The sequence below is a fragment of the Schistocerca nitens genome, chromosome 1 (assembly GCF_023898315.1).
Source record: "Schistocerca nitens isolate TAMUIC-IGC-003100 chromosome 1, iqSchNite1.1, whole genome shotgun sequence".
Classification (NCBI taxonomy): domain Eukaryota; kingdom Metazoa; phylum Arthropoda; class Insecta; order Orthoptera; family Acrididae; genus Schistocerca; species Schistocerca nitens.
In genome coordinates, this window is record NC_064614.1 from 1,216,015,865 (window position 1) to 1,216,039,649 (window position 23,785).

A 23,785-nucleotide genomic window follows, 5' to 3' on the forward strand; every position below is an offset into this window, starting at 1 on the left:
GAAACCATTGCACACTTTCATGGAAACTATCCTGTTAGACTCCAACAATCAAAGATCTGGTTCTGGCACCAACATCTCCAAAGTTGGCATCTTGACAGCCCACATAGCCAACATGTTCATTCCCTGGGATCTCAATGTGATCTGGGGTCCAAACAAAGACGACAAACCTTTCAGACTGATGGAGGTCATACAGGAGATCCTGGATAGTCATTAGCAAAGGATGTGAGATTAGCACTGGTTGATAGCCTGAAGACTACTAAGGAAATCACTGCCGATTAATAATGTTTCACTTGAACAAATTTGGCCGACGGCTGGAGCAATGGCCACCAATTATGCAGAAAATTCACTGCATCAGGGAGCATAGTTCACTGCACTCTGCATGCGTGCAGGCAAAACCAGTTCATCCATCAACCACAGAGCCATCAGCATATACCACTTCCAAACCCAGAAATACATCAAGGACAGCCCGGAACAGGCAGCAAAAAACCATGGGATCAATAGTGTCTTTTGGTCCAAAGATAGAGCAAGACAGATCAAAGGAGGGCGCACAAACCATGGGGATGAACAAAATTGCTCCCTGCTAAGAAGTGACAGGGGGGAGAGGGGGGGGGGGGAGCTGGAATTCAGAGCAGACAACTGTGATCGCAATCACAGCCCTGGTTCCCTGTTGGGGGAGGTGGAAAAAGGACATGGTAATTCAGATGGTCAGGGCAGCAGAGAATGCGTTTCACATAGGCTAGCATCAGTTATCGGCTTCTGATCTGTAGAAGAGGGGGGGAGGGGGGGGGAGGGTGGAAGACCACAGCCTCTGTGAGTACGCTGTCCACAGAGGGGGTCTGAAAGTCACCAGTCACGAGTTGGACCCCACAATGGCGTATTGGGTCCAGCGTCCAGCTGGTGTTACTGAGGCAGTGAAGAGTATTAAGGTGTGATCAGTATGTTCACTTAAGTTGGTGAAGAAGTGAAAGCCACATCAACCTGGCATCAAAAAACCAGTCCCAAAAATCAGCAAGATTCCACCAGACTGAACAAGTGTTTGTCAAGCAGAGCCCTTGGTGGCGATAAACAGTATGATGGCAACTGAAGTGCACAAGGTATGTCTTGCCAGCAGAAAACTGGAAGCCACTGGTGAGAGCCCAGGACTGCACCTTTTATCTGGCACCCTGCAGTTTGCATTCAGCAACACCCACAATTAAGGAACAATAGTACCGTATTTATCTTTGTACCTGCAAAGCCTGCCTGTGTAGCGGCAGAAGTTAGTTGTTGCGGCACCTACCGACATTTTTCAGAACCTCCGCGTACTTTGCACTCGATTCTAAGCCGCAGTGACAAGAAGTTCCGGGTGGGGGTGGGGGGAGGAGCGAGGGGGGGGAGGGGAGGAAAAAAAATAAATTAAAAAAAATCAAGAATGGGCCCTAGAGAACCCACTCATGTAGGTTAATGAGAATGTTTTGACTTCATGCGGTGTCATAAGCTTTTTGCAAGTCAAAACAGACAGCAATAATACGACAACACCAGGCAAAAGTTGACCAGATGGCAGATTCCAGGCAGACAAAATTTTAAGCAGTAGAACAACCTGGGCAAAAATCACTTTGGGACAGAGCCAAAAAACCTCAAGACTCAAAGATACCTGCTGGCTCACCATATGTTTCAGTAGTTTGCATTAGTGAGACTAACTGGGTGATAGCTGTTCATTTCAGTGCCAGGATAATCACTCTTTCTCATCACTGAGATGGGAACTGACCCTTGCCCCAGATATGGTGGAAAATTGCAAGGACATGACACTGGAAATTCACTAATAGATATCTGAGCATTGGCTGAGGATGTGATCTGGCCCTGGATCTATGTTGGGGCAAAGAGTTAGTGCACTGAGGAATTCCCACTCACTGAACAAAGCTCCAGGTGACTTTGCTCCATCTGCTTTTTTTAAGGATGAAATGCAGGCTGATAATTCTCAGCTACAGAGGCTCGAGCAATAATACGAAGCAAAATATTTGATGACAGTGTCTGCGTCCATGTAGCCAACAGCATTCAGAGAGATACTGAGTACACCTGTGGGGGACTGGTGTCCATCGAGGCACTCAATCTTTGTTCAAAGCTGTGAGGGAGGGGTACAGTGTCCAATGGCAGAAACATACTGTCTCAGCATTCTCATTTCTGTCATTTCATTTCATGAGGTGGCAGACCCAAGCATGAAGCCATTTAAAGGTAATTAAGTGCTTATTCAATGGATGTCACTTATGGTGTCGGAAGGCACATCTAAGCTCTATAATGGCCACAGTGATTTTGGGAGTCCACCGAGGTCTGGACAGTCACATCCATACCTCCTTGTGGTGTGACACTAATGATGATGGAAAAGGCGATGGCACCTTAATCATCTTTGTTGCGAGCCCATCTGGGTGGATGCCCCAGGAGGAGGGGAGGATCAAGACAAATGGTCTCTGATTACTGTCACAAACATCAACACGGACTCTTCAATGGATGAAGCGGAGATGACGTGGGCTGCAAATAGAAAGATCAATGGCTGAATAAGACCCATCTGCACAACTGACGTGTGTGGGAACACTAAACTTCAAGAGCAGTGGGGGGGAGGACCGCCAACCGCCGTGGAGGCGGTGTAGTCTAGTGGTCCCGAGGGCCCAACATAGAAGTCACAGAGGGCAATGGTAACATCGTCTAGGATGCAGACGATGATGTTTCTTCTTGGCTTCTTGATACGAGAGTCAGTCAAGAGTCTTGCATCCTCAGATTTTCTTTTCTCTTTGGAGGGTGGCGCAGTCCAGTCAACACGATGAACAATGGTCCCCACAGTTGACACTGATGGGGGGAGGGGCACAAGGAGCGATCATGTACAACAGACATCCACAATCACTACAGATGGGGCTACTGTTGCAACACGAAGACATATGACCAAATCTTGGGCATTTGTAACACCGCATGGGAGGGGGAACATGCAGCTTCACATCACATCATTACACCATCAGCTTGACCTTTTTACGCAACGAGTTACCTTCTAAGATCAAAATGAAGGCTCCAATGTCAACCTTGTTGTCCTTTGGTCCCCCTGGACACAATGGATGAAATGCACATCCCGACATGTATCTCATCATAGTCTTTGGAAGCAGACTTTGGTGGAAGATGATGCCCTGCACCATACAGAGACTGTTTGCAAACAAAAAGGAATCCACATTTTTCCTTAAACAACTAAGTACGCCGCAGGGGGGGGGGGGGGGCGGCATATTTCCCCTCGTATCTCTGAGCCCTATATTCCTCTCATGGCATAAACAGGGAAAGAAACATTTTGGGGCCACATCTCTCTGTGGTGTTAAGTCTAACTTTCTGAGTAGACTGCTGGGGCCATGTGTCCAAGAGCGGAAGAAAGTTTAATTCGCTTCATGAGTGAGTCTTCCGCCACAGTACCACCCACCACAAAAATGGGTTCTCACCATCGGTGAGAAACAGCCACAGCCACAGTTACTGGCCAGTAAATCATTGCCTGAGTTCCTATGCCACAGCCATGATAGACAATTACTTCTTGACATATGCGGGGGGTTTTCCGCTCAGGTATCAACAGTGTGATCCGATCAATGCAGAGCCAGGAGGCTACCACTGTGCAGGTACTTGATGCTCCCAACACCACCCCTCCCCAGGATGCAAAAAGAGCACAAATATATATGCCACAATGGGCAACCTTTCCTGCATGATACATACTTCTGTAAAATTTGCAAAAAAAAAAAAAAAAAAAAAAAAAAAAAAAAAAAAAAAAACAATTTTCTAGTGTCTCACAATAATTTTGTGCATGGATGGTCTCAGCCTGAGGCAGAAATTTGATCAAAAGGATACCTGTGACCCCAAAACACTGAGGCCATGATTTAGTTGCACGAAATTGTGGTTTTGAATTCTTTGACAGATGAATAAGCGATGTGACGCCATTGTGATGACTGGCTTGTCTCATGCATGTACAGAGCCATCCACATTTGATTTCCAGTCACAATAGAGCTCAGAAAATCCTCACCCTCCAATTCAAGTCAATCAAGAAAATCACAGGCACTACTGACCCAATTTTTCTTGCGCTGCTCTGTCAGTTGTTTTGAGACCCAGCTTGCACACACAGTTTCTGGTAGTCCAGCATTTCTGTGAGTGTCTTGTCTAAGCGAATTCTGGAGAGTTGTGGAAACATCGCAGAAATTTCATCCAATGTCAACCAGTGGTCTTTACAAAGTTTCCTTGATTTTTTGCACCAACTCATTAGACAAAACGGAAAGTCCTCCTCTCCTCTGTTCATCATATACATTTATTCTGTCTCCACTAAACTCCCTACACCACTTAAACATACTATTTCTGTTCATAACATCTTCGCCATAAACCATTTTGATTCATGAAATCATGTATGAGTTGGTTTAAACCTTGGCTCCTATTCTGTGTTTGTTTTCCCGCGGTTTATGTGATTATGCAGTTGTTCGCTCCCTCCATGAGAGGCAGCAGCGATGTGTATCGATATTAGCACCTTGTACTATCTTTAGTCTGGTGCTTATAGTTTTTGGCTGTACTGTGTGCGAGGAGCCAGGTCGAGAGCGGTTGGGGCGACTGCCTGTCTCACCTAAGTGAACGTTAGTATTTCAAGTAGTGGCCGATCCCCGAAACTTCTGAGCACCGTTAGCTGCACTGCCTTTTCTTATTTTCTGTTGCGTGTATTTGTATGGCTCATAGCCGATGGTTTTGAATTAAAGCTGAATTGTTTTTAGTCTTGTTTTTAAGTCCTGGGCTTTCAACCGTTTTAAAATTAAAATTCCTTACTTGTCCCCTCCTTCTTATTCCTTTTTTTTGCATCAAGTCTTAAATCATCGGCCTTCAGCCGTCTTTAAATTACAGTTGTCACTTTTCAAGTGTTAGATTTTTGGACCTTCAGCCAAATTATAGAACTTACTTAACGTGAGGCTTTCTGCCTTCCAAATATTCTTTCTGGCATCTGAATTTTTAGTTAATGGCTTTTAGCTTTTTTTGTGGTTGTGCCCTTAAGGCATAAGATAGTGTGGTGTATTCAGCCAATGACTAAGTTCATGAATTTGTACTGTAATGTTTGGTCAAATAAATAAAGTTATATGTGTGCGAGTGTACCTGACAGCTGCTCATTTGGGCCCCTTTCGACAATTCCAACTACCTGTCCTGTCCTGCGGGTTTAGCATGGCGTTTCAGGGCAAAGCAGCTGTTATATGGGACAGGGGGAGAAAAACGGTGGGCACCAGGCGTACAGGAAAGGAATGAGAGACAGAGACACCAGGTTGGAGTTCATGCGGGGCACAATGATGGCCACATGAAGGCATGGAATGGGTGGACGGTGACAGAAAAGAGGGAGGGGAGACTGTTGGCTGGAGGGTGCAAGTGCAGTGGATTAGCGAAAACTGAGATCAGGAGCATTAAGCGAGCGAAGGATGTTTTTTAAGCATAAATCCCATCTGCGTAGTTCAGAAAAGCTGGTGCTAAGAGAAGGAATGCATATGGCACGAGTTGTGAAGCTGCCATTGAACTCTAGCATGTCGTGCCCAGGTGCATGCTATGTCATGGGTAATCAAGTCTTTTCTGCGCCCCAATTTGACAGTGGCCATTCATTCTGCTGGAAAGATGGTTGGTGATCATGCTTACATAAAATGCTGAAATTGAAATTGAAGTAGGGCTGGTATACAATGTGGCTGCTTTCACAGATTGGCCCTTTCTCTAATGGGACAGGATGTGCTGGGTGTGTGAATCAGGCAGGTCTTGCACCTGAGTCTTCCCATGGGATATGATCCCTGTGATAAGGGCTTGGGAGTGGCACAAATATGGACCAGTATCTTTTATAGCTTGGGTGGGCAGCAGAATACCACTTTACAAGGGGTGGGAAGGGTTGTAGGTAAGATATCTCTCATTTATGGGAATGATGATAGATAAGAATCAAAGCCCTGGCAATGGGAATAGTTCAGATGCTCCAGCAGTACGGGATGATATATTGGATGATTGGGGGGGGGGGGGGGGGATTGCTACTCAGCAACTGGTTCTTGAGGGTGGTGATATGGCCAGTGGTATGGATGGAGCCATCATAGAGTCGGAGATCAGCATCCAGGAAGGTGGCATACTGGGCTGAGAAAGATCAGGCGAAGTCGCTGGGGCAAAAAATGCTGAGGCTGTGGAGAAATGAGGATTAAGGTGTCTTGCCAGGGATCCAGAGTATAAAGGTGAAGAGTATGAGTATGAAGTATCCAGAGTGTGAATGAATGAATGTGAACCAGACAAGGTGTTTGGGAGGCTAGGAAGGTTTTCTATAGGTGGCCCACTGGCAGGTTGGCATCATAGGAGGGTGCCATGAGCGTGACCATGGCTATGCCGAAGACTGGTTTGTATACATTCCTCTCAAGGCAGTATTTGGGAGTGAGGATATAATTGGTAAGGTGTATATGGAGAAAGAAAGTGGTTTTGCAGGAGAACGTTGGGAGAGGTAGTGTTCAATACCAGCACGGCCATGGGCATGAAGGATGTTGGCATTTACGGAGATGGTATCAACAGTGACAAGTGGGGACTGGGGTGGTAATGGCTTGCATCTTTGATGAGAGAAGCTTGTCTACAGGAAACGATTGGGGTGTTCATCGACAAGAGCAGGAACAAAGTAATCAGCTACAATGGAGTGTCCATGATTGTTGGGTTTACAGATGTTGAGAAGTGTGTAGGAGATAAGTGTGGGGAAGGGGGTGGGGGAAATGGATTCAGGGAGAGATTCTGGGGTGGGCCCAATGTTTTGAGTAGGGATTAGCAGTTTTTATGGACTTCTGGGATGGGATCATTACGACAGAGTCAGGCAACTGGTGGAAGCCTTCAGCCAGGTAATCACTGTGATTCATGATGGCAGTGGTGGAGCCTTTGTCTGCAGGGGGGATGGTTAAATCAGGGTCTGTCTTGAAGTTATGAACAGGCTATTCTTTCTTCTATTGAGAGGTTTCTGTTCTTGGGGAGGGACTTGGGGAAGGATGGTGAGGCCAAATTGAAGAGAGAGACATTCATGGAGGTGGCCAAAGGCTGGTTAGGTGGGAGGGTTACTCATTGATTGGGATATGAACTTGGACAGGCGATGTTCTGTGTTGGGATTAAGTTGGCTGTGGTTAGAGGAACTGGTAGCGAAGAAATGTTCATACTGTAGGGATCAAGAGAAGGAGAGAAGGTTTTTGATGAGTCTATCATGACAACTTCGATGTAGGATTGCACGTGTGGCCTCTGGATAGAAATGAAACTTCTGTAGGATTGAGGTTTGGGAGGATATGTTGACAACATTTTTTCCGTTTTCTTTAGGTTCGGAGGTTAGTGGAATGTTTGGTGGAATTTTTTTTTTTTTTTTGGGGATATGGTAAGTGGAATAGATCTTTGCTTCTGTGCTGTTAATGTATAACTTGTCTCTTTCCATAACCCTGAAGAGTCTCCTTCCTGATGGGATTTATAAAGCACAAAGCATTCATGAATGAATGAGTTAAATCTCTAATGATTTAGTTAGCCTTCCACAATATTTTTGAGGCATTATCAATGCTGATTTACCATTACACCTCAGTTTTGTACAGCATCTGTGCATGATTATGTACGAGTAAGCACTTTCCAATGAGTCAGTGCTCTTATGCCGCTATTATATGAGATTTCATGACTTGGGTCATATGAGATATAGCAAAGAGTGGTCTATTTGGAGACTAGCCAATATTTCATTTGTTACGGGAAATTCTGTTTAAATACCTACTGACTGAAACACTCTGACCCCATCAATAGAAAATTTCACTTACACTAAGCACACTAATGTCAATCAAAACTTTCCATAAATCGAGATCTCCTTCATATGTTATCACTTTGCACACCGCAACACAAGGAGCAGAAGCTACAGGAAAGAATTCTGCTGTATATCAAAGAACAGATGACACAGGATTGTGTAGCCCTAAGTATCATAACATAACTAGAAGAGTCAGAGCACATACACAAATGTACAAACTAAATTGTATTTCCTATGCAGTATGTGAAAATGAAACAATGATGTATATAAATTAATATGGTGTCAATCATTCTTCAGCATAAACCATATTTCTGCCTTTGTAATATAAATGTACAACATGTCTTAGTATTGAACGCATACATTTACAAACAATTCCTAAAGCAATTCTATAACCTCTACTTGACTTGTAGTATACTATTTAATTATTTTAAGTAGGTAAGGTAACAAGTTGTTAACGGTTTAGAATGAAGTCAGTTTCTTTGAAGACAACAGATATGCACAACTAGTTAAATGAGAAGTGATATTTTACTGCCACCACATAGCAGGTGTCTACTGAAATAACAGTTACGCTTAATATACGAAAGGCAACACTGTATGTCGCTTACTTTCTCACCTGAATGGTGGCCACGTAATTTGATGGGACATAACCAACTTGTCCTTTCTCATTGACAACCTGCCACCAGTTTCGTTGCTTTGTGTGGCCGTGGTGTAAAACAAATAAGTCTCCTTCGCGAAAACTTAATGTCTTAGCAAATGTTGCGCGGAAGTCATATAGCGCTTGCAGCATCTCATGACCTGTAAATAACATTAGTTACTCATTTTTTGCTACAGGCAAGGAACGATTAAAAAATTATCTCAAATGAAAATTTTTTTATTTGGTCTTGTAATTTCTTGCAAATTTACTTTCGTCCAATGTCAATGCACAAAAAGTGTTTCTCTTACGTGTAAGTACGATGACAGTGAAATTTTAAGACTTAAATCCTCTACTAGCTGCTATTTTTAGGCGTCACTTTCATTCAAATAAATTACACGGCGGCACATAGCACAGCAAGTAACTTACCCTGTTTACTGTCATCAGGTGTTACCTGATTATTATCCATTTATTTTCGGTGTATGTCAAATCTTTCAAAACACTTCACACACAGAATTAACTTAATGCACTACTCATGACAGCTGACAATTTCGAAAGACTCTTTGCCGACTAGATCGATAATACACAAATTTGCTTCAAAAATTGTATCAGTTTCGTAATTTTTTCGGAACGCCGTGTCCCCATGACCACAAGTTCATTACACGCTACGGTTACATAAATACTTTCACTTTCAGACGAACTACTTCACTTTCACTCCCTCTTACTTCGTTTTTCACATTTCAAAACAAACAATTCAAACACACAGTGCTGCCACTTGCTTAAGTCATAATTTTACTTTACAAAGCACGTATAGGGAATTTTACTTCTGATTGACTGGAATAAATATTTGCTATTGGAAATATCTGTGAGCAACTATTGTTAATATTTTCCTTTATTAAGCACAACAGTTTCACAGAATATTCGTCTGGACCAACACCGCGTCCAGTTTCTACGTTACCTCGGAGAGATCATTGGTCAAGTACTTCAGTAGATAATTATAGTGTTAATGACGTTTTGTCTGTAAATATTCAAGATCATTATTTGTTTTAGCAGTTCTATGACGAGCGGTTCTATTTTCTTATGTTAAAAATACTTCGTTGCAGCCTGAGGACATCTAACTTGCTTTGGGTGGTAAATTACGCACTTTCAGCTACCGTAAAACAAAATATAGACGCGTACGAAGTAGCATTAACGAAATAAAATAGAAACGGGTTCTTCTTTCAGTAAACAATAAATAATTTAGTACCATCGTCGCTTCACTCATTTAATATCGTAAAAGTAATCTATGATTTAGCAGAGCTTCTTGGAGCGATTTTATATCGTTGAAATAAAATACGACTGACGTGTCCGCATTTCAGGTAAGCCAACCTAAATGCAATGTCGGCAGGCACTCGCGACGTGATTAGATTGCCCAGCATGGTTGGCTGCCTTGAGTCCATACAAAATTAGTTGTATATGATGTCAGCTGATGGTGTTACGATGAAGTGATATAGACAATGTACGTGGTTGTGAGGTAGTAGGCTTCGTAGCGTAAACAATGCATCTATAACGTCCATTGATCTATGTAACCATGGCATACCAAACATTCCTACAAGAATACATGCAGATGCCAGTTGTGACCAGGGCGTACACAACGGCCTGTGTGATTACGACTTTGGCTGTTGTAAGTACAATCGTTTTCATTGTTGATTCCTCGAGGATGTAATTTATGTTCAATGACTGACGGACAGTGGGCTTTCCTTTCAGCATCTGGATCTGGTGTCACCGTTCCAACTGTATTTCAACCCAATACTGATAATGGAGCAATATCAGGTATGTACAAAATATTAAGTACCCCATAATACTTTTTCCTGGTGGGAAGTTTCACTATTTGTATATTTGGGAGTAGTTTTCAGGCTCCATTGTGCAAGCAAATATTTGCACCTAATTGCACTGTTGATGCAGTTCAGAATGTGTGTCACTGCTGTTTTTTTATTCATTGTATTTTGTGTGTTCTTCCTTAAGTATCTGATAATAGACATTTCTAGATAAGAACTGTTATTTATATGAAAACTACTGTTTATGATTTATTGGGTTAACCCTGAAGTCGTTTTGTACATTAGAAATCTAGCTTTTCCACATAATATCCAACATAAAATACTATTTCACAAACAAATGCTTCTGGAAGGAAAACTTCATTTGTGAGTTATTATTATTATTATTATTATTATTATTATTATTATTATTATTATTGCTGGTTGCTGTCACTGTAACACTGGGATGTAAGGAGAAATTTAAAGAAATGGTTGACCTGGTCATTGGCATTTGAAATACAACTTGTATCTCAAATTACATAATTCAGAAATAATTTTATTCTACAGTGGTTATAGCCTAGACATAAAATGAAGGGGAGAGTGTTTAAGGTGTATGTGAACTGTCAAGACTTTTTATACATTACATTAATAATTATACTCCATGAATATGCAAAGAGGGGGTTCTCTGGGGGGTCATTCCATGTCAAATCAACCAATTATACTACATGATTTGAACCATGACCTCTCAGATTTGGATGAATTTTTTTTTCAGGTAATGTACCCACTAACACTAGTTTAAATTTGAGATTTCAGATTTTTCCGTCCTTTGGTTTTTGAGTTTCAAGGGTTTAAAAATATAAAAAAAAAAATCCGTTTTTGATCGATCGGTGATTGTTTTAAAATGCTGTAGCTCAAAAACTATACAACCTAGATAGCTCAAACTGGCACCATTGTTTTCCTCTAAAAATTCCCTTCAGTTTGATATGTAACATGACTATGCTACCTAAATCTGAAAATTTTAAACTATTAAAAAAAAAACATTTTTTGAAATTTCAAAAATACGTACCCTTGGATTTCTTTATAAAAATTATGTGTTGTCCAGTCTAACTGACTACATGCATGCAAAATTTCAAGATGGGATCTCAATGGGTTCTTGTATAAAATAATATTTTACTACCACAATACACACTAGTGAGGTGAAAAGCAGACTATTTCTAGGCTATGAATACTAAGGTAGGCCTATGTAATTCTAACAAATTTAAATTATTATGTTAGCCTTTTTATGCAACATTACCCTCTTATTGTTTGTTAATTCATTAAATGATATAGTGTTGTTTTAATTTAATGCTCATGATTCTTTTAACTATGCATCGTAAGGAAGTGAACACATTTTAATTGGTAATATACATGCTACAAGTTAAAATTTTGAATAAAGCCACTCACCTTCATCCTTAGTTGCAAATGGCATATATTATCTTTTTCTTGGTTTTCCAGTGTTGTTTGTAATCATTTACAAGTTCCTTAGATCAGAAATTGGCATATAAGTAATTTCACTTGGGAAAAAGATTAACTTGTTGATATCTGCATGGATAGAACTGTATTTCTAATACCAATTGGTATTTACAAAGTTAATACACATGGTATTTATACAACTTAGTGTTTAGTGAGGGTAGGTGTAACATAATTTAAGCATGCTTCTTTTATGTTCTTTTAAGATATTTTTCCAATTCAAGAGAAGACAACTTCATTTCTTTAGCACTTAAAGTGTAGGTTCTTCCTGTAGCTGTTGTTGGATTCGTTGTTTGTAAAAGAGTATTTCCTGGTACATCTAATATATCTCTTGGCTGTGGATAGTAAAAAGACTGGGCTGGACCCTTTGGCTGTAAAAAAATTTATTCAGTACATGTCATTGTATTTTTCTTCAATGCATCCTACCCACCAAGAGTCGTCATATGCTACTGTCACAAAATCAGCAGTAATATTTTCCATATGTGACGGTGTTATTTGGTTCAGTGTTGTCACATATTCAAGAGACTCATCCAGACTAAAATGATAAGGCTTGACGGTAATTTGACTCTCTGTGCAGGGTTTATATGAGTGAAACTTCTGTGTTCCCACAATCGCTTTTGAGTCACTAAACTGAGGAAGTAAGTATCCTTTGGTCAGTTCATAGTCCTCTGTTGTGCAATATTCAAAGTCAATGTTTTTTTTGTGTTTTCCATGGCAAATACATAAAGTGATTTGGGTGTTAAGATTTGTTGGTTATATAGCCTTTGTAAGCTGGCTTTAGCAGCTAGCCGCTTAACGGTTCCACCAAGGCCATCGCATGCACTCTTGCCATGGGATGTTGCAAAGAACTCCCATTCTGCCTCAGCTTCAAAATCAGTTTTATGCAAACACAAATTAAGGAAGTTTTTCTTATTTTTATATTGTGCAGCGCTACCATCAGAAAAGTAAGTAATCTTTCTAAGTGCAAAAGGCAAGTTTTGTTTTAGTTTTCCCTCCCATTTATAATATATGATGAAAGGATGCAGCGTAGCTTCCCTGTTACATCAAGGTGGCCGTAAGTGAGGTAGTGGCCAAAACTAGAGCCTTGACCCTATATGAAAATCTCATGTTTTTTTATAATAAAAAGTGAATGTCATACAAAATCATAAGATTCTTAAGTTATTATTTTTTTATATATTTTATTCTCTCATTAAAATATCATTTAATGAATTAACAAACAATAAGAGGGTAATGTTGCATAAAAAGGCTAACATAATAATTTAAATTTGTTAGAATTACACAGGCCTACCTTAGTATTCATAGCCTAGAAATAGTCTGCTTTTCACCTCACTAGTGTGTATTGTGGTAGTAAAATATTATTTTATACAAGAACCCATTGAGATCCCATCTTGAAATTTTGCATGCATGTAGTCAATTAGACTGGACAACACACATAATTTTTATAAAGAAATCCAAGGGTACGTATTTTGTAAATTTCGAAAAATGTTTTTTTGGAATAGTTTAAAATTTTCAGATTTAGGTAGCATAGTCATGTTACATATCAAACTGAAGGGAATTTTTAGAGGAAAACAATGGTGCAAGTTTGAGCTCTGTAGCTTGTATAGTTTTTGAGCTACAGCATTTTAAAACAATCATCGATCGATCAAAAACGGAGATTTTTTTTTATTTTTAAACCCTTGAAACTCAAAAACCAAAGGTCGGAAAAATCTGAAATCTCAAATTTAAACTAGTGTTAGTGGGTACATTGCTTGGGGAAAAAAAAAAAAAAAAAAAAAAAAAAAAAACCATCCAGATTTGAGATACCCAGGTTCAGACTGTTAGTTGATTTGAGATGGAATGACCCTGGGGTAAATTTACTGTAAGTGCAAGACAATGAAATGACTTAATATTGTGATTGCCAACTATCAAAAAATGTGGGTTAAATTTTACTTATGGCAGGGGGGGTGTAGTGTGCTCATGTTAGTAATAGCATTGAATGCTGGGAATTATGTGACATTTATATTATGCAAATGTTTTCTTATGAAATGTTCACTTTTAGGATAATTAATTTAATGAGTGGACAAGGTAAATTGGCCAGATGATAGCAAAATCTGTTGGGGGTTGAGGGGGGGGGGGGCACTGAAACTCTTGGGAGTACCTAATTTTTTAGGCTGTTACTCAAGATTGAATGAAATTAAGCTTAATGAGAAGCTCAGATGGGGAAGTACTAGAGATGTAAAATATCACATGATTCTCATAAAAGTACAGTGGAAAAATAAGGTTAGTATATTGCACCAGAATATAAAGGGATTAAAAATAATAATTTTAAAAAAATGTATATGCACTTCTTGTGTGTTTAGAAGATTTAGAAATTGAGGGTACCATAGATATACTATGCCTGTCTGAACATCAAATAGTCACTGATATAGAAAAGATCTAAATGAAGGTGAATATAAGCTCTTAGCACATGTAAGTAGAGACACTATGGAGAGTATATGTTAAAACTTATCATAGTTTGAAAAATTTAGAAACTAAAATATTTTGTGTAGATCAACGCGTAGAAGCATGCAGGTGAGAGCTTAAACTAAGTAATGACATTTTGATAATTGTAGCTGTGTATCAATTCCATTGGGAAATTTTCAGCAAATTTGAAAAGCTTAGATTCTTTGTTATGCAATCTGTGAGACAATGGGAAACAAATTATTGTTTATGGGGACTTCAATGTAGATTTTCGGAAAGAGTCTATTAGAAAGCTTGAACTTGAATTATTACTTGGTGCTTTCAAATTGACATTAGTTATTGATTTGTCCTACTCGGGTAGTACAGGAAAGGAGCACACTGATAGATGGTCTTTTTATAGACCAAGGTAAATTTAATCAAATAAAAACATTTTCTATTAAGAATGATCTGTGTGATTATGATCCACAGCTAGTTACAGTAAATGACATAACTCCATACAGTAATGCGAAACAATCCTCCAAAAAAAAGTGTGTTCAGTTAACAATTTAACAGTTGCAAATATTAGGGATGTCATGCAACAGTGAGACTTAAATGAGTTGTACAGGGAACTTGAGCCTAATTTATAATTTAACATATTTCTTGATACCTCTGTGAGTATAACTGTTTCCCTAAGAAAACAGTGAATCATAATTGTAAGAAACCATCTGAAAAGCCATAGCTTACTAAAGGAATAAAAATATCTTGCAATGTACATGTACATGTGTCTTATAACTAGAAGAAGTAATAGTCCAGATACAGTCAAACATTATAAAAACTACTGCACTTTATTAATAAAAGTTATTAAGAAGTCCTGAAGCGTGTGCATTATGTCTGAGATTTGCACCTCTGATATTTAAAAATTAAAACAATTTGGAATATTGTTAAAAGGGAAACAGGGCAACTGAGAGCACAGGATGACTGTGGTGTTTTTTGTCAAACTCAGTGAAAAGGTTATATATTTTTTAAGTGTTGTAGAGATAATAGGATCCCTCTATTCATTAGGAAATGCAAGGCTCTATATAGAAGAGGCAATACTGATGCAATTTGATAAAATTGAAATTCAACACACCTCTACTACTGAAATTAGTAAAATAGTAAATTCACTCAAAAGTAAAAGGAATTGATGAAATTTCCAGCAAAGTACCAAAAGCTTATTCCGAACAGATAAGTAGGATTCTCAGCCACATATGTAGTAGCTCACTGAAACAGGATATTTTTCTGGGCAGACACCATTGTTAAACCATTGCATAAAAAAAGGGGATAGGTCTGTTGCTAACAACTACTGCCCAATCTCACTTCTAACAGCTTTATTCAAAATTCTTGAAAAATTAATGTATTCAAGAGTAGCTTCACATATTTGTGAAAATGAAGTACGGTACTAACAAAGTGTCAGTTTGATTTTCAGAAGGGCTTTTCAACGGGAAATGCTATATATGCTTTCACTGATCAAATATTAATGCTTTGAGTAACTGAATATCACCAATTGGGGTATTTTGTTATCTCTCAATCATGAAATTCTTCCAGATAAGCTGCAGAAGAATACAAAAGGGTGAAATTACATTACAGATTAGTCTGCAAAAATCAGCAGAGTCCTGTATCTGGGGAGGTATCAAGAATGGTGTCCCACAGGGTTCAGTCTCAGGTCCCTTATTGTTATTAGTCTATATTAATGACTTGTCACTCTGTATTCATGAAGATACAAAGCTAGTTCTTTTTGCTGATGGTAGGAGTGTAGTAAACACACCCAACAAACAAGAGTAGCTGAGGAAATTGTAAATAATGTCTTTCAGAAAATTATTAAGTGGTCATGCTAATGGACTCTCATTGATAATGCAGTATATACAGCTCTGTACAGTAAATGACGTAACACCATTGATAAATGAAGACTTTGAGCAGAAGTCTGTTGCTAAGGCAGAATATTCAAAATTTCTGGTTGTTTGCATTGATGAGAAACTGAATTGGAAGAAACACATTGATGATCTGCTGTTAGTGTTATTGAAGATATTGGTGATAAACATATCGTTAAATTAGCCTACTATGCCTGTTTTCATTCACTGCTTTCACATGGCATAATATTTTGGGGTAATTCATTACTAAGAGAAAAGGTATTCTTTGCTCAAAAGTGTGTAATCAAAATAATAGCTGCAGCCCACCCAAGATCACCTGGATATTCACAGTACCTTCCAATACATATATTCACTTATGAAATTTGTTGTTAATAACCCATCATTATTCAATAATAGTGAAGTGCATAGTTACACCACTAGAGGAAAGGATGATCTTTACTATTTTGTGTTAAATCTGATTTTGGCACAGAAAGGAGTGAATTATGGTGCGATATAGCATTAAAAGTCTAACAGATAGCCAGCCAGCATTTAAAAATAAAAGAATTTCTGAATGACACCAATATTGCCACACTGCACTGCCGCTTACATAAGTAAAATTTTACCAAAACATGTAACATATTGAGAAACTTCACAGTTGTGTTGCACTCTATATAAAGTACTTATGAAAGGAAAATCTCAGTTCCCTTTAACTATATATAGTTCTTCTCTTTCCAATCTCAGTGCCTGTGGTATTGCTTATGGCATGGTATTCACTGCAGCTAATGTACCCTCTACTTTGAGATTTATCATAAGTAATGTTTCTGGAGGCATTGCAAGATGTTAACTAAACTGCCACCTTTCAACCAAACTAGTTATTCTGTCACTGCAACTTACATTCAAAAAACTAATGTAGATGCAAAATAAATTTTGTCAGTGTTCTACTCTCTTACTGTTACACACAGATGATTTCACACACCACATCATTATTGCATTATGGGACAAGTTCAACATTGTGTAACAGTAAGCTTAGTTGACCCCTTGGCATTCTATTAGTAATGGCTTAAAGAATTCAAGCAAGCATGATAATCTTAGAAATGAATTTTTATAACACTATAAGCTGCCATTTACATTTTTCTTTAATATTTGGCTGCTTTCAGTCGAAGAACTTTATCCAGCAAATCTTGTTTAACAGCAAGAGGTACACATGTACGACGTCTGTTTAAAAAAATTCTTGAATTTCATCCACAGAATTTATCTGTGCTTACTTTTTACTTGTTGTACATGGTCTGCTTTGAAATATTCTCCTCCACAATTGCTACACTGCTCCCAACGCCATTTCCACTTCCAGAAGTTGGCTTGGTATGCCTCTTGCTGGATCGCACGAAGCGCCATCTGCGAATTTTCTTTTATCTCATCTGTCATTGCAAATATTTGTCCTTTTAGTTGGGTTTTCAACTTTGGAAATAAAAAAGTGTCTGCAGCCGCCAAGTCTGGAGAGTATGGAGAGTGAGGCAGCACAGTGATTTCATTTTTTGTGCAATAGTGATGCACCAACAGGGCTGAATGTGTGGGTGTGTTATCTTGATGCAAGAGCCATGAATTGTCTTGCCACATTTCAGGCTTTTGCTTCTCACATTTTCTTGCAAGCATCGCAATAAGTCCCGATAGTACCATCAAGTAACAGATTGTACCTGTGTCATGAATTAATGAGAACTAATTCTTAAAAGTCAAAGAAAAATATCAGCATGACTTTGACATTTGACCTGACCTTTCAAGATTTTTTAGGTCTTGGAGAACCTTCTGCAACCAATTTTGAAGGTTGAACCTTGGTCTCAACATCATAACTGTAGACACACATCTCATCACCAGTTACAATTTTCTTAAGGAACATCTCATTCTCATTTGCGCGATCCAAAAGCTCTTCACAGATTGTGAGGCGAAGCTCTGTCTGGTGTTGACTTGAACTATGAGATGAACTTGGCAGCAAGTTGATGGATTCCAAGATGGATTTCATGACATGATCCACTGAAATGTTACATTCTTCTGCAATCTTTCAGAAAGTCAGTCTTCGATTGGCATGATCAATTCCATTGACATTCCTGATATGAGCATCACTGATAGACATTGGAGATCATCCTGAACGAGGGTCATCTTTAACTTCTGCCTGGCCATTTTTGAACCATTTGTAATGCCGAGTATGGCTTAAGCACTCATCGCTGTAGGCTTCCTATGTCATTTGGTATGCCCCTGTAAAGGTTTTCTTGAGTTACACAAAATTTAATGCAGACACATTGCTCCTCTAACTCTGCCACCTTGAAATTCACAATCTGTGTGATGCAACATTCTATACAGTATAGTACTGAACAATAACTTAACAGACATACAACAATGAAACTTCTGGCAGTTACACATTAAACACAGGCGTGTGCAGGGATTTCGCTCCAACACACCATTGGTGCGAAATTACGAATGTCCCGGAATTTTTTGAACAGTCTTCATACATTAGAAAAGAACACAACATCAAAAATATAATATGTAAATGATGCTTAGCCATGCAAAGGTAGACGCATCTGATACATGTCTATAATACTGGCCCAAAACATGACTGACCCACTTCCCTGCTGTAGTCCTTGGAGTACATGCCTGAGACAAGCATTGCCATTTGCGTGCCTCCACTTTTTTTATGACAATCACAGGTGTCAGCAAAGCACTACACTTATCAGTGAAAAAAATCAGATGCCGTTGATTGAGGTGGGACCGATGACTATAGTAGTCTGGTCCCTCTAATCCTGCAAACCAACCAACCGTTGATTGAGGTTCCATTTCAGATGTTCACTTGCCCAATTTCTTCATGCGTCACATTACTGAGGGCCTCCATCTAGACAATTCAGGCAGTAATCACAGTGAAATACCCAGTGACCCACTGTTTAAAATATGTAGAATTCAAAACTGTCTCCAGTTGCAAAATTTTTTTCTTTTATTTAATAACAGGTTTTTATCTATGCAATTATCATCAGAGACGTCGATCTTCCTCTAAACTGTAATACAAATAATGAAAAGTTGTAGCTAAGGTAAGCACTATCAGAAGATGTAAAGTAATAAATAAAACTGATAAACACAAATGATCATAGTGGAGGGTCATGATCAGCATGTGGTATATACTAAAAAAGAAAGAATATATGATGATTATTGCATTGATCGAAACCAGTCGTAAAATAAGAGGAGAAATCCTCTCATTTCACTTACATTCTCTCACAGAAATTTCTGTTCAGAGTGCTTCCTCTTTGACATTCTGACACCTTACACTAATTCCATCTTTGAACCACCTGACTCATAATCAATGAGAATTTGCAGCTTCAATACCAGCTATGTGTTTGCTTGTAGCCTACAATTGAAATATTTCATCTTGGACTAATAAATTTTATCAGTGACTTTTGCTGTTGTGTTAACTGGGACAGCATGCCACATGCATTTTGAACTGTTCGTCATAGCTGTAGGTCACATGGTTTTATGTCGCTGCAGAGTTTTGTTTCCAGGCTCAGATGTTCTGCTTATTCATTTAACCCTTCATTCCACTACTTTGCAGGTATGCAAAGAAATGTTTCAATTCTCTTTTCATCGTTGTCCTTGAAGTTTAACGCTGGAAACTGTCTTGCAGATTGGCAATGTTGTTTTATGAAGGTAATTGAAAAGTATCTTCCCACCATAATGTGCTACGGAACTCATGAAGTGACTCTGTGTGTTGCTTCGTGTAGCATTGTGGGTCTGGCACACAATTCTCTCTTTTAATGGTGAGTGTTGGTAGTTGCAAGCAAGAAGATGTGAACAGAAAAAATATATATAGTGCTTCTATAACCTTCCTGTTCAGTTCAGCATGTTTTTCTGTTAATAAATATTTAAGTGCTACCCGACTCAATTTTGTTTGCACATGTGCAGTAGCGCATAGGAACACTCCTTCCCACACTGAAACAATAACAAATTAGTGTTTCCTTGATTCTGCTTTCTTCTAGTTTCTTATGGTAGCTTGAGTGTTGTTATTGAGTCATTCTTGTAGTTTGAAAATGGACCACATAAAGTGTTGACTTGTGAAGAATTCATGTTTGTCTGAAAGTGAATATGCCTTAGATTTTGACATTACCAATGAAGATCGTACTATAACTGTAAATGACGGGAATCTGCTGATATGGTAGTGAGCCTGAGACTACAAGAGGGTCTATACGTAATTTAAATAATGTTTTGGAGGATGATGATAATGAACTTGTTGCTGATATAGTGGTACTACAAGCTTCTGAAAAACTCCCAAAGATGCAGAAAAACTGAATGATATTGGATCATCTGGAAACATGTAATTTGTCACGTAATGGAAATACCAAGGGACAAGAACAGGATCTATTTTGACAGATATTATACCCCTATAAGTCTAGCTGTACACCTATTCAAGCTAAGGACTTAGAGTGTGGAAATAATCCAGAGGAATAGAACACCAGACTGTAAATTTCAAAGTGAAAAGAAGCTGAAGATAGAAGTACATGGATATTCTGAGGAGTACATTACTGCCATTCACAAAGTGGACATTTCCTCCATTTTGTATAAAGGCAGTAGTATTGTCTGTTTTCTGTGTACTTTTGTTGGGAAGCTTCCAGAATCTGAAGTGAAAAGGTTTGACAGAAAGAATAGAGAACACAGAATAGTACCATGCCCTGTTGTCGTTTCTGTTTACGACTCACGTATGGGAAATGTAGATTTATTAGATAACAACACTGTCATATAAAAATTAGACCCAAATGATGATATTTAAGTTCATTTTTCCATCTGATTGAAATAATTATAATAAATTTGTGGATTCTCTACAGCACGCCACTTACTGAAAAAAAAAAGAGCAGCATTCATGCCAATAAACAGAAGTATTATGGTGGTGCTTTAGTTTGTAGCGTTTTTGTTTTGCATTTTGGCACTCCCATTGCTATGTGTTTATATATCACTTGCCCCTTTTTTTTTTTCACATATTAGCATATTGTCATTTGGAAATAGTGAGTGGAGCTGTGGATGCTAGAAAATGGAGTGCCAAGTGGAGAAATTGGAACATATCCAATGTATTCTTCTGTTTCCGGTCGATAGAGGGATGACAGCAATGGAGGCTGACAGATATATTTGCTCCATCTATGGCGATAATGGGGATAATGCCATTGGACAGAGCACAGTAAGAAAATAGTTTTTTTTGTGCTAAGGAGGATCATTTTGACAGTAGTGACCCATCATGTTCAGGAAGACCTTCAGGGTTTGATGAAGATTGTTTAAATACATTAATCCACAATGACCCATGCTAGTGTACTTGAGAACAGGCAAATGTAATGAACTGCCATCATTCCACCATCGTGCAACATTTGCGTATAAATGGGGAAGGTTAAAAAATCTAGTGTATGCTCTAAGCCAAAACCACAAAAGTCAGTGGGTGGCCATGTGTGCATCCTTGCTTGCTCATCATCAATTGACTTGTGATCAACACCTACCATTCCTGTCCTGTATCATTACTGATGACGAGGAATGGTGTCTTCATGCTAACATAAGGAAAAGAAAAGAGTGGTTGAGCCCAAACAACATAAGGAAAAGAAAAGAGTGGTTGAGCCCAAACAAAGCAACAACTCCCTGTACAAATAGAAGTTCACATCCACAATAGATAATGTTATGCACCTGGTGGTCCAGCAGTGGTGTGATGTACTATGCCGGTCGGTGTGGCTGAGCAGTTCTAAGCGCTTCAGTCTGGAACTGCGCGACCGCTACGGTCGCAGGTTTGAATCCTGCCTCGGGCATGGATGTGTGTGATGTCCTTAGGTTAGTTAGGTTTAAGTAGTTCTAAGTTCTAGGGGACTGATGACCTCGGATGTTAAGTCCGATAGTGCTCAGAGCCATTTGAACCATTTTTGATGTACTATGAATTGCTTCTCTGAGTTGTAACCACCACTGCTGAAATTTATTGTCAACAGCTGAGACATCTTGCAGACACAGTCCAAGAATAATGACCAGGAAGAATGCATGAAGTAATACTACTACATTATAATGCCTGCCCACATTCTGCTAGACTGACAAAAAAACATGATTACAGGGACCTTATCCACCTGATTTTTCACCCTCAGATTTTCACATTTTGTGTTCTCTGTTGAATAACCTTCAGCGAACTTCCTTTCTGGATGAAAATGCACTCTGAACATGGCTCGATGAGGTCTTCACTTCAAAACCAAAAACCATGTGATTTCTGTAGTTACAGAAGTGAACATCTACGCCAGTGTTGGCACATTGTTGTGAATAGTGAAGGGGAATATATTATTGATGAATAAAGTTTCTGTTATTTGTATCTGTTGTGTTTATTAATCTTATGGAAAAGTGGTGTGGCATTATCCCCATAGGTGGAGCAAATATTTCTGTCAGCCTCCATTGTTGTCACCCCTCAATTGACCGGAAACAGAAGAATACATTGGAAATGTTCCAATTTCTCCACTTGGCACTCCATTTTCTAGCATCCACATCTCCACTCACTATTTCCATATGACAATATGCTAATATGTAAATAAAAAAAAATTAAAAAAAAGGGGGGGGGGCGTGAAGGAGAATATATTATTGATGAATAAAGTTTCTGTTATTTGTATCTGTTGTGTTTATTAATCTTATGGAAAAGTGCTACAAACTTAAGCAGCAACTTAATAGTTTAGAAATGGACTGGCTCAAGCTCTTTGTCAGATTGGTCATGAAGCAAAATGGCGAGGCAGACTATCTAGCACAGATCCAGCAGAGGTCAATAGGTTTAAATATGAGGGATCATCGTTACTTCCAAAGCATGCAAGATTAGATCCCTTTAATCACTGGCCACCCTTCAAATACTGGCCAGTGTGAAATGAGCAGAGAACAATGTTCTCTAATTATAAAGGCTATACCTTTGTCATGTGTGAGAAATGCAATGTTGGCTTATGTTTAAATAAAGACAAAAACTGCTTTCTTTCATTCCATAGTATCAGAAGACATATGCCATCCAACCATTTTCAGTAGTATCTTTAATTCTATCATAATTGTTGTTCATTAGGTGTTTTTATACTATATACACTAGTATTTATTAATGGCGTAAATTTCACTTGGTTTTGCATAAGTGCAAAATGTAATTTATGAGTGAATACAGTCCGTTTCACACAATTTTGCATAATTCAAAGTGTAAACAAATATTTTTACCAGAATTGACAATGTCTTAGTTTTTTTCAATATTTTTTCCTGGAATCCTTGAACAGTTTTAAAAAAAATCATTTGGTGTTAAAAAAAAAGCATGGTATGAAGTGTTAAGGTGAACATGGGCTCCATGTCACATCCAGGTATCTTGAATTAAGTTTACATCTTCCTTGACATAACAAGACAGTTCATGAATAGGCAGCCAGCCATAGTACATTATCACTAGGATTCCACTGTTGCTGAGTTTGAGATTTGTACAAGTAAAATTGAAGGTGATGCTGTTTTCTTGAATACGACAAAATCTTAGCACCAATGTAGTGTCATTTTTTTATTTTTTCAGGGATATAAACAGACTGTTCATTCCTCATGCTTTTTTTCTCTCTTCAAAATTATGAACTCTCTTTGATTTCATGCAAAAAAGAAATTAGAGTGCTGAGTGAAATCTGATAGTGACTCTATAACTGCTGTTGTACACCTGTCACAATGTCACCATAACTGTAAAATGCACATATGACTGACGCATCCTCTGCACTGCTCCACGATTACTAAATATCCGTTA

The 23,785-nt window shown here is 38.7% G+C and overlaps 2 protein-coding genes across 2 annotated transcripts in view; one reads left to right on the forward strand and one right to left on the reverse strand.

Annotated features, from left to right (window-relative positions):
* Positions 1–9,149, reverse strand: part of LOC126201236 (NCK-interacting protein with SH3 domain) — a 104,483-nt gene extending 95,334 nt beyond the window's left edge. Inside the window, exons 1-2 of the mRNA XM_049936770.1 lie at positions 8,838–9,149; positions 8,391–8,572 (exon numbers count right to left, since the gene is read on the reverse strand). Of these exons, the coding sequence (XP_049792727.1) occupies positions 8,391–8,572; positions 8,838–8,877 (222 nt within the window). The 5' untranslated portion in view covers positions 8,878–9,149. The remainder of the gene's footprint in view (positions 1–8,390; positions 8,573–8,837) is intronic.
* Positions 9,150–9,821: 672 nt separating this feature from the next.
* Positions 9,822–23,785, forward strand: part of LOC126201252 (derlin-2) — a 79,724-nt gene continuing 65,760 nt past the window's right edge. Inside the window, exons 1-2 of the mRNA XM_049936771.1 lie at positions 9,822–10,071; positions 10,155–10,220. Coding sequence (XP_049792728.1) covers positions 9,979–10,071; positions 10,155–10,220 — 159 coding nt within the window. The 5' untranslated portion in view covers positions 9,822–9,978. The remainder of the gene's footprint in view (positions 10,072–10,154; positions 10,221–23,785) is intronic.